General features: G+C 38.8%; 2 protein-coding genes across 2 annotated transcripts in view; one reads left to right on the plus strand and one right to left on the minus strand.

Moving 5' to 3' along the window:
• The window catches only part of hadhab (hydroxyacyl-CoA dehydrogenase trifunctional multienzyme complex subunit alpha b), a 10332-nt gene extending 1230 nt beyond the window's left edge, over positions 1-9102 (minus strand). Inside the window, exons 1-19 of the mRNA XM_046062530.1 lie at positions 8929-9102; positions 8130-8171; positions 7944-8014; positions 7722-7855; positions 7300-7438; positions 7095-7214; positions 5797-5899; positions 5477-5599; positions 5244-5362; positions 4889-4945; positions 4687-4796; positions 3637-3771; positions 3214-3385; positions 2965-3051; positions 2740-2880; positions 2442-2510; positions 2014-2209; positions 1774-1888; positions 1410-1555 (exon numbers count right to left, since the gene is read on the minus strand). Coding sequence (XP_045918486.1) covers positions 1410-1555; positions 1774-1888; positions 2014-2209; positions 2442-2510; positions 2740-2880; positions 2965-3051; positions 3214-3385; positions 3637-3771; positions 4687-4796; positions 4889-4945; positions 5244-5362; positions 5477-5599; positions 5797-5899; positions 7095-7214; positions 7300-7438; positions 7722-7855; positions 7944-8014; positions 8130-8171; positions 8929-8995 — 2146 coding nt within the window. The 5' untranslated portion in view covers positions 8996-9102. The remainder of the gene's footprint in view (positions 1-1409; positions 1556-1773; positions 1889-2013; positions 2210-2441; positions 2511-2739; positions 2881-2964; positions 3052-3213; positions 3386-3636; positions 3772-4686; positions 4797-4888; positions 4946-5243; positions 5363-5476; positions 5600-5796; positions 5900-7094; positions 7215-7299; positions 7439-7721; positions 7856-7943; positions 8015-8129; positions 8172-8928) is intronic.
• Positions 9103-9202: 100 nt separating this feature from the next.
• Positions 9203-10785, plus strand: dctd (dCMP deaminase). Its single transcript, XM_046062531.1, has one exon. The coding sequence runs from the start codon at positions 9399-9401 to the stop codon at positions 9969-9971; it is 573 nt and encodes a 190-aa protein (XP_045918487.1). The 5' UTR covers positions 9203-9398; the 3' UTR covers positions 9972-10785.
• Positions 10786-13309: the final 2524 nt, after the last annotated feature.

A 13309-nucleotide genomic window follows, 5' to 3' on the forward strand; every position in this document is an offset into this window, starting at 1 on the left:
TGGGCCGAAGGTTTACCTTCCAACAAGACAATGACCCTAAGCGCACCGCTAAAATAACGAAGGAGTGGCTTCACAACAACTCCGTGGCTGTTCTTGAATGGCCCAGCCAGAGCCCTGACTTAAACCCAATAGAGCATCTCTGGAGAGACCTGAAAATGGCTGTCCACCAACGTTTACCATCCAACCTGACCGAACTGGAGAGGATCTGCAAGGAGGAATGGCAGAGGATACCCAAATCCAGATGTGAAAAACTTGTTGCATCTTTCCCAAAACGACTCATGGCTGTATTAGATCAAAAGGGTGCTTCTACTAAATACTGAGCAGAGGGTCTGAATACTTATGACCATGTGATATTTCAGTTTTTCTTTTAATAAATTTGCAAAAATTTCTACATTTGTTTTTTTCTGTCAAGATGGGGTGCTGAGTGTACATTACTGAGAAATAAAATGAACTTTTTTGATTTTTGGAAAATGGCTGCAATGAAACAAAGGGTGAAAAATTTAAAGGGGTCTGAATACTTTCCGTACCCACTGTATATACGCATATAAATGTGTTTCAGAACGCTTACAAATCAACAAAACACCTGAGCACCAGAGGGGAGCTTCATAAAGCATGGTAACCAGTTAAACCAGGTTATTTCAACATGTTGACTTAGTGTAGCTTTACGTTAGGATTAACCAGTGTTACAATCAATCTGCTAAACTTAAACCGTGTTCCTCGAAAGTTCCCGTTTACTACTGCTCTGGGACCATGAGTCTGTTTCCATTACACAACAAACTAAATGCATTTAGATACTTATGTTTTAAGTATGAATTCCTTCTTTTTAAAAACATAAATTATCTGGCTGGTGTCCTGTTGGGTACTAAAATGAAAACACAGGACTTCAACTCACAATGATAGGATTATAAGTAAAGTGCTGTATCACCCTTAGGAAAAACAGGAGTTAAATGAGTTAACCTCTCCTTGTGTTGAAAGTTGTTTTGGCGTTAATTGCAGTGGTTTTGTTGATTTTTAGAGTGTTATATCTTTAATATGTGCTGCTCTGTGGCCCCACACATTGAATCGATGTGATTAGTGGTTGATGTGTTGGGTCTGTGTTTCAAAGTCTTTCACTCTGTCTGATCTCATCAGAAATTTGGCTTTATGAAACCGTTAAATCCTTATTTAGTTTTTCTTAGGCTCATTCAAGACAGATTATTTTCTTTTTTTCCAAAACACCACTCAGCTGAGTTACTGAGCAGGAAATAACACTAGATAAACAGGTAAGTTGGTCCTTAAAGTCACAGCTTTCAAATTCACATAGAACAAAGGGACACCCTTTAGGGAGGTTATGCTTTTTTCCATTGACTGAGGATACAGCCTCTGAGCACAAGTGGCTCAGATGACCATGGCTAAGGCTGAACGCTGACCTCCGAGGCAGGGGGGGAATCCAAGGCCAAACACAGCCCCGATGTCTCCTTCCAGAGGGTTGTTCAAAATGCCCTCTTGCAAACAGAGCACGGCCTCGTTGACGAATCGAGAGACAAGTCTGTATTGAACATCAGAGTCTGATGAACTGTTAAAAAAAATAAAAATAAAGATTCCCATGTAAGATCAGTATTTCAATAGTTAAATTTGAACATGTTTTAACATCAGTAAAATGTAATATCAAACCTCAATAGGTTTTGTCCATCAAAAAGTTATTTTAAGTTCCAAGTGGAACATTTGTCCAAATCAACAGAAAAAGCTAAGCTAGTGCATTTGTACTTCTGATATTGTCCAGTGTCAACTTACACAGCAGGATTTGGTGTCATCTTGTATTTTTCAAGGATTTCTCCAATATCTGGGTTGACATCTTTGACCTTGAGTCCTGGCTGGTAGACGTAGCAACCCTTTCCTGATTTGCGGCCTTGAGAATAAATTTAAAAAAAAAAAAAAAAAAAAAGAGAAGAAGCAAAGATTAATACATTTGAACAAAACACATACAAATAAGTACTGAAACTGGGCACAATCCTTCAATGTGACCAACCGTACCCTTAAATCCTAGGTCCACCATGGTCTTGAGAACCTCCACGTTTCCACCTCCAAAGCGGGAGCCAAAAGCTTTGCCAAGGTCTTCGGCCACATGGGCTGCAACGTCAATACCAACTTCATCAGCCAGTGTGGCTGCACCCACAGGGAACCCAAAGCCTGTGGTGAGTGCATCTAACTTCTTGGGGTCAACTCCTTCCTGTAAGTGCAAATAAATGAATTAATACTGTGTATAAAAGCTATCCTAATAGATTATGCTTTGTTCAAGTGAGCCAAGCATGTTAATCTCAGGTCCTAAATACTCCACTAACTACTACAGTACCGGGGCTGAACAAAATAGCATTTAAAATTAAATATTGTTGTGCTGCAGAGATGACCTGGCCTATACATCAGTTCACTGCTGCATTTTCTACTATAGTAATACTACTAACCTGAAGTACTCGTACTGCTTCAGCCAACATGGGAGCCAGACACCTTGTTGTATAGAATCCAGGTCCATCCTGCAAAGAAATGTGTTTAAATTTTGACTGAAGTGGAGTAACATAATTATCAACATGCATCATCATGGTGGTCATTACTTCAAGCTACTGCTGTTATTAATATTTTTGCTGCATTGCCTTCGCCCACTTTTTTTTTTTTTTTTTTAAAAACAGAAGGTTAGTCAGTAATTACACACAAGGAGAAAAAAAAAAAAAATAAAATAAAACAAATGTTAATGCTAAACCTCACCCCAACAACTATGATGACTTTGCCCTGCTTCAGGCCGACTGCCACAGCAGAGGCTGTAGTGTCCTTTGACGTCTGATCAGTGGTTATAATCTCCAGAAGCTGCATCTTGTCCACTGGAGAGAAGTAGTGCATTCCAATCACCTGAGGATACAGAGAAAATATTCAGCACAAATTTTTTTCTTTAATCTAGAAGCACTATAAATGACAAGGTTCCCAAGTACAAACCTTGTCTGGTCTCTTGCTGGCAGCAGCAATATCCTTGATGGGCAGAGCAGAGGTGTTGCTGGCAAATATGCAGTGAGGGGAAACCACCTGCAGACAAATGTTTGTTAGATCGTAGCTCACAGTCACAACAATATTGTACATACCCTGGATTTAATGCTACATATGTAAATAAAACAGACTGTTATTTACAACAATATAACTACATTCTCTTTCTAACATCCTACTAAGCCTCTTTTCAGTCACACTTACGGCTTCCACCTCCTTCACGACTGCATGCTTGATGTTAATGTCTTCAAACACAGCTTCAATAACCATGTCGGCATTTTCAAAGCCACTGTAATCCAGCTGCCCAGTCAAGTTGGACAGTATGGAGTCTCTCTGAAAAGACGTGATGTTCTTCTTTTTGGTCTTGTCATTGAGCCTTGTTTAAAATAAGAGCCAAATGATTTCATCAACATACTTTTAAGATCATACAATTAAGGTTCAAACACATTTATGCTACAAAAAATGACTTTCAAATATCATATTTCATAACTGAGTGGAAAGTTTAAGGTTATTGTGTCATTAGACTCGACATTATTTGAAATGAAAAGTTAACCTGCTGTAAAAAAAACAAAAACATGCTCCATCACCAAAACTACTAATATTTCAATGCCTGATGTGATGACCTACCCTTTATAAACCTGCTGTTCTCCCCTGGCCAGTCCAGCCACAGTGGTATCCTTCAGGATTGTGTGCACACCTTTGTCCACAGTCACCTGGGCAATACCTGCTCCCATAAGACCTGCTCCAAGGATGGCAAGAGTCCTAGTGGTAAATAACAAAGAGACAATTTATCTACCACCTAAAAAAGGAACAGATTTGTAGGTGATTGTAGGTTTCGTACGTAAATGTGTCAGCAAGTCTATCAGACCCAACTTTGTCACTAGTGCCAACACCAAGTAGCAGAACTCATTATTGCTCGGGGCAAGTAAAACCAGCCACTCTTTTCTCTACCAGCGGTACCTGCTACCTGCAGGCAGTGAATAACAGCAGCAGAGGGAGGAGGAGGACTGATACTGTGTTCTTCATTCTTACTAAAATTCACTCAGTCAGGACTATCTTAGATTTGTTTCCAGTGAGATATTGAGTTTATATAGCTACTTTGCTCATGTAAACAGTACTGTGTGCTCCTCTAGAAACAACATTTAGTTATGTTTAAAATATTAAATTCTAAGGTTCTGAATTTATTACTTTTTTTTAAATTGAAAGGCAAATTATTTAGTAACGAAAGAGAAGATGAATGTATCAATAAAATCCTAACCATACTCATCCATTGTCCCGAGAAAATGTTTTTAGTTTATGATCATTATAATAATAATCATCACTCACAGTTAACGAGTCTATCGCTAGGGAAGCGGGTGGGTGGGGTCACACCATTTTCGATATGCCAGAATGTTTGTTCGTTCACATTTATGGCACACTGTGTCCATGCTCTGATTCATTTACTTTATTATTTATAAAAAATTAAGTTTAGTCTTGTTATTTCACGACAACTACTAAATTTAAAAAATAAATTTAAAAAAATAAAAGTTGGGGGCAAGTAGATTTGCCCCACCAGGAAAGTGAAAAGTGGAACAGAGCAGTTAACCATGAACAAACAATGCAGCCAAATGCAGGTTGAATGCATTTATTGTCCAACATGCCGCACAAGCTCTGTATGTGAAAGTAATATATACTTACTTCACTTCTCTTTGAGGAGTTCCAAAGCGGTTCTTCTTGCATGCAACTTGACCATGGTAGAGCCCAATCAGGGCTGAGGATTCTGGCGTCTTTGCCAACTGACCAAAATTCTGTGACAAACATGAAAATTGGTGGCGTTCATTTTCACAGTGTACTACTGTAAAAACTGCATTTGCCAATGATGTAAGCCAACAATCCTTACCTGAGACTCAGCTAAGTATCCAGCAATAGGGCCTTGTTCTACTCCAGTCTTCACACACTGAGAAGGGGAAATAATAAACATGACAGTTGAATTTAAGTCATGTTAAATATTTAAGAAACTGGAGAAGTAAAAAAAACTGCCTACTACCAAATCAATTTTTCATATTCAACCAGCAGTGAATGTTTGGTATTTTAATTGACAAATGAATGAAACATTAGTTACCTAAAGTTTCAATTGAATAGTCACTTCAACACTGTTTTCCACACATGGACAAGAATTTTAAGTCAGGCTTATTTCTTAAAATTTTACCAAAAAAAAAAAAAAAAAAAATTTATTGTAGACAGTTTTCACTTACTTCAATTATTTTCAGGGGTGCTGGATAAAGTCCCTTGCTCTGCTTCATAACTTTACCGTGGACAGTGCTGTAAATTTTATTCCGTACAAACCCAAAGCCCATAATGTAGTCTTGAATTTCTATGGAGAAAGAACGTTAACTCTTTAAATTAAGTTTTTCTTTTTGACTTCATGATGAAACCAACTCTAGTGACTACAAAAGGTCAAACGCTCAATCAGCGCAGCACAACTTACTCTGCATCATGCCTTTCTCTTTGCGGAGAGGTATCTTCTTATTGACGATCCCTTTGGCACATTCAATGGCAACTTCCTCAAGGTATTCTATTGTTCTTTCCTCTGGACTCTTCAGCCCAGGTCCTATAATACAAGCAGAAAAATCAAGCTTTTTTTTTCCTTTAACAATTAATTTCAACATAAAACAAAAATTCTACCTCCTGCAGTGTTACATTGATAAGTGATCTACTGAGTAAAGATTACAATTTCTACAGGTGGTAATAAACATTGAACTGCTTCATATAGGTAGTTTTAATTATACATGAGTCAAGATAGCTTACCTAGGGGGTCTACAAGTTGGTCAACAAGGCCCATCTTCTTGGCTTTATCTGCACGAATATTTCTTCCTGTCAGCATCATGTCAAAGGCACTGGGTAGACCAACCTAAAAGTAATAAAAAAAAAACATGTTTGACCTGATTTTACTGAGCCATCTTTTTATCTGTGATGACAACGGGGATCTGCTGGTACATGCAGCATCATTTCTACTAAGTAAAGTAGATTCTGCCTACCATGCAGCGTTGCACATATCTTATCACCATCTTAAATGCTTGATCATCCACTCATCATTGTAGGTTATATGACTATATCACTAGCCACACAGAGACAGTTCCAGTTCAGCGTTTTTATCTACAAGGAAATCCTGGGCAAACTACTTAGTTGCCTGTGTAGTCTCTTGAACTTCGTGGACATTAGTTACCAAACACAGTCTAGCAGGCTACTGCTTTAAAAGTTCCAGGGTTGTCCCCAAGTTAGGAAGTACTGCCTCCTCAACATGGAACACCTTACAAAAGACTTTAAAGTTAGAGGTGCAGGTACCCCTCTCGGAGTTCAAGTCACGAGCTACAGATACCCTTAAGAAGTAGTGCAGATGCTTTTTATATGCTGATCTCTTAATTGTGTGTTGCACGCGCATGTGTGTGTCTTGGAAAATGTTTTCATGAATTAAATTGTCATGTGTGTATATGTATTTTTTAATGTTTTATATTGTCGTATGTATCCTTATCTTAATGGGTTCTCCTGGTTAAATAAAATCAAAAAAGAAACTTATTTTTTAATGTTAATTTTCTTTCATGTTACGAACAGTTACACAGACCAAAATTATAAATGCAACAAACTTGTTTTTGTCCCCCATTCATCATGTGCTAAAGTCAAAGATCTAAGACTTTCTATATGTACACAAAAAGCCTATTTCTCTCAAATATTGTTCACAAATCTGTCAAAATGTGTGTTAGTGAGCACTTCTCCTTTGCTGAGATAATCCATCCACCTCACAGGTGTGGCATATCTGACGCTGATCAGACAGCATGGGTATTGCACAGGTGTGCTTTAGGCTGGCCACAATAAAAGGAATGTAAACACCAATTATGAGCATTAACCAGATAATTCTGCACTGCACCATAGCCATTTTAGTCTTGTTTTTGTTTTGTCTTGGTGTAATATACTATGTTGTAACTATGATAGTATGCTTTCACATGCTATAATCTTTATCATCCTGCATACTACTTGGTTTATGTACTTAAATAAAGTCAAATTTAAACAAACAGGGAAATTGAAATTTGGGAAAGTCCAATACTAACCATTTTGGGGAGTCTCTGTGTTCCACCAGCTCCAGGTAAAAGACCCAGCATTACTTCAGGAGTACCAAGAACTGTCTTCTTGCTCTTTGTTGCAATTCTGTACTGGCAGGCAATGGCAAACTGAAATGCAAAGAGAGCCAATTAGATTACAGATTATTATCGATCATCCTAGTCAAACAAAATCTTACTAAAATAATTTGTTTACCTCTAAGCCTCCTCCCAAGCAAGAGCCGTTGATGGCGGCAACGATAGGCTTAGAAGATTTTTCAACCTGCTCGAACATCTTCTGCCCTTCCTGAGAAAGTTTGGTGACCTCTTCTGCATTTTTGCAGGCCTGGATCATACTTTAACAGATGTGGATTTTATTAAAGAAATCCAGAAAACCCAAAATTCATTCAAATATAATAAAAAAAACTTGAATGCTGAGGATATATAATACTAATTTGTGTTGTGTTTTAGCAACAAACCTTTAATTTGAGACCTCACATAAGACACAGATACTAATCTTCATAGTAATCATAACTATACTGGGCAATAAATAACAAAACAGATACATTAAGTGGCTAAAATTCCACAAATAAATTACAAAAATTTAAGAAGCATTGGATTTAATGACATTTATCTTACTTAATATCAGCTCCTGCAATGAAGCATCCTGGCTTTGAAGAGATGAGGACGGCACTTTGAACAGCGTTGTTGGCCCACACTTCAGACATTACTTCTGCCATTTCTTTTTGCATTTGAATCGAAAGTGTGTTAACCTGGAAGGGGAAATTACCGTTAAGTTCGCATTGCATCAACATAATTAACAAGTCAAAATTGGCACATATAATTTTACTGAGCTCACACCTTGGAGTTTGGGTCGTTGATCCGTACAACAGCAACATCGCCCTTGACTTCATAGTTCACATGGGTTCGAGCTAATAATAGATAAGGAAGATGTTGTACAGTGAGAATATAAGTGTGTCACTGGACAGTTTAAACTATTTTTTACCCATATGCTCTATAAATGTGAAAAAGGGATTTTTGAATTACCTAACATAGCAGGAGCTACTGAGAAGGTGCGAAAATTGCTGCCTGTAAAAAGGAAAATAACATTAAGTTGGGCAATACATTATCAGTCACATGACCAACATATTTTTTATGTCATCCTACACATTGCCCATCTGCTTTACCCTTAGCATGCATGCTAAAACACATATTAAGCCCGAATAACTGTAAGTAAACAAAATGTCCACGTAAAAACATACACATGAAATGTATATATGGGATGTTCACATAATATTGCCGTGACCTCAGACGGTCTCAGCCATGCTCTGCAACTCAGTGGAAAATGACCCTTCACCTACATTCTCTGCCTACCATTCAGACAGAGGCAACAGTAGCAAACACAATGACGAATCAATGGCACAAGTCTTCAAATCTATCTCAACAGTCAGGGAGATCTTAAAGTCAAAAGTGGACAAAAACAGGCTGATTTTAAAGTTAAAGTTTGAAGCCCCTCTGATTTAACTTAACGTTACACGATTCTGTAGCAGCCAGCTACCTAGCACAGATAGCAAGCGTAAATTACTCTTGGAAGTTTGCTCGCTGGGAATATTTTCTTTAAACTTTTATTGAGATACACCTTTGCTGAAAAAGCCAAACTTACCATGCTGTTATTAAGTTAAGTACTACCACACATGTCTGCATTACACTCTTTGGAGCGAACAGCTAATTTTAGTCTAACAAGCTAATTAACCATGCCCATCTAACTTAGCACACCCGTACTTGAGTATAATTTACCGCACTGGGTTTCTTTTCATTTTAAATACTAAATACATGTGATTTCTACCTGTGTAGAGAGTATATCGCCTTGATGTCAACCTGGAAAGAACACCAAGGGGTCGAACGCCAGCCATCTTGGGAGCGGAGGTCGGTCAGTGAGATAGCAGCGATGTGAAGTGAAGCTACTAAGCTAGCTAGCTCGCTCGCTCGCTCGCTCGCTGTCAAAGTACTATCACTGGTACTTGAGAAGGAAGCCAGATTGACGACTTTGTGCACTTCCTGAAAACCGGATCAATCGCACCAGAAGCTGATTGGTGTTTATTGAAAACACCCGCATACCATTGGCTGACTCTGAGGAACACGCAGCTCATTGGACGTTCAAGGACTACAAAACGCCTCTTGACTCGGCCACTTCCTCTTCCTGCTTCTTCGTGTTGACGTGACGTACTTTTTTGGCGCGCCTGATTTTCACATCCAGCAAACACAACCACAGTCCAGCAGAAAAACCTCTAGTAACTCCAGTATTATAGAAAAAGTATGGACGAAACCCAGCCACCAAAATCTGGTCATCTAAGCGGCGCCACAGCCAGGAAGAGAGAAGACTACCTGGAGTGGCCAGATTACTTTATGGCTGTTGCTTTTCTGTCAGCTCAAAGGAGCAAAGACCCAAGCTCACAGGTGGGAGCGTGTATCGTGAACCAGGAGAATAAGATAGTTGGCATCGGTTACAATGGCATGCCCAATGGCTGTGATGATGATCTGCTACCCTGGTCCCGCTCTGCTGACGACCGGCTTGACACTAAATACCCGTATGTGTGCCATGCAGAGCTGAATGCCATCATGAACAAGAACAGTGCTGATGTGAAAGGCTGCACCATGTACGTGGCTTTGTTCCCTTGCAATGAGTGTGCCAAGCTCATCATCCAGGCAGGCATTAAGGAAGTGATCTATCTTTCTGATAAGTACCACGACAAGCCGGAAATGACAGCCTCCAGAAGGCTGCTCGGCATGGCAGGCGTACAGTACACACAGTTCAAGCCCAAGAGGACCGAGATTGTGATTGATTTTAATTCCATTAACCACCCTGGGATGCTGGAACAACGGGAGTGAAAACGCAAATAGTTCACCTTGGGGAGCTGCTGAATGTAGCGGGATGCAGAGGAGGACTGATAACGTTAACAGGGACTTTAATGGCTTCTTTCTGTAGCCCTATATCTTCTTGCCTACTGCTTTGCCCCCCCCAAAAAACTCCAGGATGCCTTTACTTATGTGTCTTTTTAAATTTTTATTATCCGGACATTCAAGATAGTTGACACAATGCCAGTGTGGCCGACTATGGTAGAAAGTCTTTCCAAACTGTTATTTACTGTCATTTAAAAAAACAAAACCCTTTGGGTTAAAGAACACACACAGACTCCGAACACATTTTCTTGAGTGTTTTGATTTTAACATATATTGTGCTGTGGATCAGATGGGGGGAGGGGGACCTGAATCATTTATTTCCTCCTCAAACGAAGTTCCAGATGAATATTTAGGCACACTGATTTTCTGTTTGACCTCCCACATTCACAATGGAAGCTGCCCAGTAAAATGATCTTATGTTACATACTGAGAACTGTTCTGTGTTACTGTTGGAGTTTTAGGCTGTGTGAAGATGAATAGCTTACGAGTATACTGTAAGAATGGCTGGAATATCTAATCATCCAACCCAGACACATTTCTTATACAATAAATGTTGCATGGTTGTATCAGGGTCACTCCGTTGTTTACTGGTAACTTCCATTAGGTTGGCACTATGTTTTTTGCAGTGGAGTTCATCAAAGTTTGCGGAAAGTGGCCACTGTTTAAGTTTAGAATTAAACATTTATGACATTGTTTGCAGATGATGATTTGCAGGGAACATTAAAAACATTATAGATATTAACATTAATGACTGTTTTACTATTGTGTCCTGAAAGTTGGTGAGACAGTTTTTGTAACTGAACGCGTTGCTGTAAAATGTCTTTCAATTGTAGAAACCCGTACTAGCAGATTGTCTACTAATTATCACTCAAAGCGGTTTATTTTTTATTTTTCAAGGTACCAAAAGCCTGTTAAACACTTACCATCTTGCCTTGCAAGATTACCTGCCATTAAGCAGGAAACGGCGTATCCTTTTGCTGTTTTATTGCCTGTCAAGCAGTTACAAGTTGATCATTTGTTCATAACACTTGTGTATTCCCTACATCTGTGCTTTCATATAGGTGACTTGTCAGTTCTATGTCTATATACCATCGTCCCATTAACCATGGCAGCTGTCAGTGCAGTTGGAGTCAATAAAACTTGGTGACCACAAAAAAAAATCTGCTATGTAAAATGTAATTTATTGAACTAGCTGAAAGCAGTAGCAGCATGTCACCACAAGGTGGAGGCAGAGTTTGAGACAAATTGTAAACTGAATCAAAGTGCTTAAAAAGGCTATACTGCGCATCTTGGAAAAATGTTTCATTTAACTTTCGCACATCTGACTTTACATTTAGATATGTTTTTAAGTATTCACAACCATCATAGGAGTAAGGTAATCACCCTCACAATCCTTCAGGGCAAATGCTTTCAACACAAATGAAAGTTGGGAAAGGTGAAGCTTGCTTTACATTCTGTCGTAACTATATAGAGTCTTGTATCACAAAACACCCGTAAGGTCGTGAACTTCATCACCAATGTATAGTTGTTTTTACTAGCCAAGGCAAACTACTTCAAAGTTTGCCTTGGCTAGTAGTAAAGAAGCAAACTCAAATCATCCTCTCAAAACCTTTGGACCTTTTAGTACCAAATTGTTGCTTCATGTGGAATACTTTAGCACATAACTGAAATTGTCCTTGTCAGGATTCAGATGTCTGTGTAAGCAGTTCTACCAAAGAGATGTCTATGAAGATTCTCAGTCATCCAGGTCGTAGTTATCCAACAAAGGTTAAATTCAAGGGCAACTGGACTTAGTTGAAGATCTTCAACTAAGTCCAGTTGCCCTTGATTTTAACCTTCGTTGGATACCAAAGAGATGTTTCTCCAAAAAAAAAAAAAATCTATCAGATGGTTTCAAACAAATTGAGCCCCACAGTGGTGAAATTATGCAATATATTTCAGAAAACAAAGAAAATGTAAAGTCTGAAAATTAATCCAAATTTCTGTTGCAAAACTTATTTTTTCTCTCATTAATCATCTCCCCTCAGATTTTACTTGTAACCCTTTGGTGGGGGGTCAGACCCCATAGGTTGAGAAACACTTGACTAAATTACCTAACTGTATATAAAACTAACTCCAACTCGAGCAGCTACAACAATAAAATTCTGCTATTTTACTGCACAACTACTTGTAAATTTACAAGAAAAAGAGTTTTTCTCTGTCACTAAAAATACAACCCGCGACCCTGTACGCAGGACGACAAGACGAGCAAGGCGTACAAGACGAGTCAGTGCAGACATAAGAGAAGAGGTGGAGCTTTCAGACTGGCAGATATGAGGGACTGCAACAAAACCACTTTAAAGCATGCGTCATGTCACGTAAATGTCTGTGGTTTGTCCCCAATCTTTGAACAGAAGGAAGGATCTCATATCAGTAGTTGGTTGAGTAGCGCATGTGATTGCTGTTATTAAAATCTACATACCAGGCTTTCAATAGAGTACAGAGACTTTATTAACACAAGCACATCACATATTTGACTTTGATCTCAGAGAATCCTTCAGTTTTTTTCATGTGAATTTTCGAGTATTTTCTTATAAATTTATGACTTTAATCTCAGGGAATATCCATGTTTTTTCTCGTAAATGTGTATTTTAATCTCAGAAGTTCTGAGTTTGCCCTACTATGCCATCATACTTTTGCTTGTAATGGAGTATTTTCCATTTATTGTAGCCTCAAAGGCTACAGAGCCACTGATGGGCTTCAACTGCACAGCTGGTCCACTGCAAACAGAGTACTGTGTGTCTAGTGAGATAAACACAGTCCAAAAATTCCTTTCTTCTGGCTTTATGTTGTATAATTATTGTTCACTGCACAAGGATATTCAATTATTCATGCAAGAATCCATTACAGCAGTTCATGGATTTCACCACATAGCCAACATGTTCAGTCCCCAATACCTCACAGTAGCATTTTCTCGGCGGTGACACCCCGTGTACAAATTGGTGAACCACATTACATTGACCTTGTTTTGGGAAAATGGCTCCTACTACTATATGTGATTTAATGCTGAATGTCCCTGAAGTTCACGCCAGGTTTTAGGACAGGCAGGCATAATTATAGATTGATAATAAAGCATCAGCCATTCATCACCAGCAGCACTTTGCATTATTTTGCATTTTTTTCCTATAGGCCTAGCAGGTCAAAGCTTATATGACTCCCTGTATTGTGTGCACATCTCACTGTTGCCGCAAATGGAAACTCAAAATAAAAAAAACACAATAACCAAA

The sequence above is a fragment of the Micropterus dolomieu genome, linkage group LG11 (genome assembly GCF_021292245.1).
Source record: "Micropterus dolomieu isolate WLL.071019.BEF.003 ecotype Adirondacks linkage group LG11, ASM2129224v1, whole genome shotgun sequence".
NCBI classification, from domain to species: Eukaryota; Metazoa; Chordata; class Actinopteri; order Centrarchiformes; family Centrarchidae; genus Micropterus; species Micropterus dolomieu.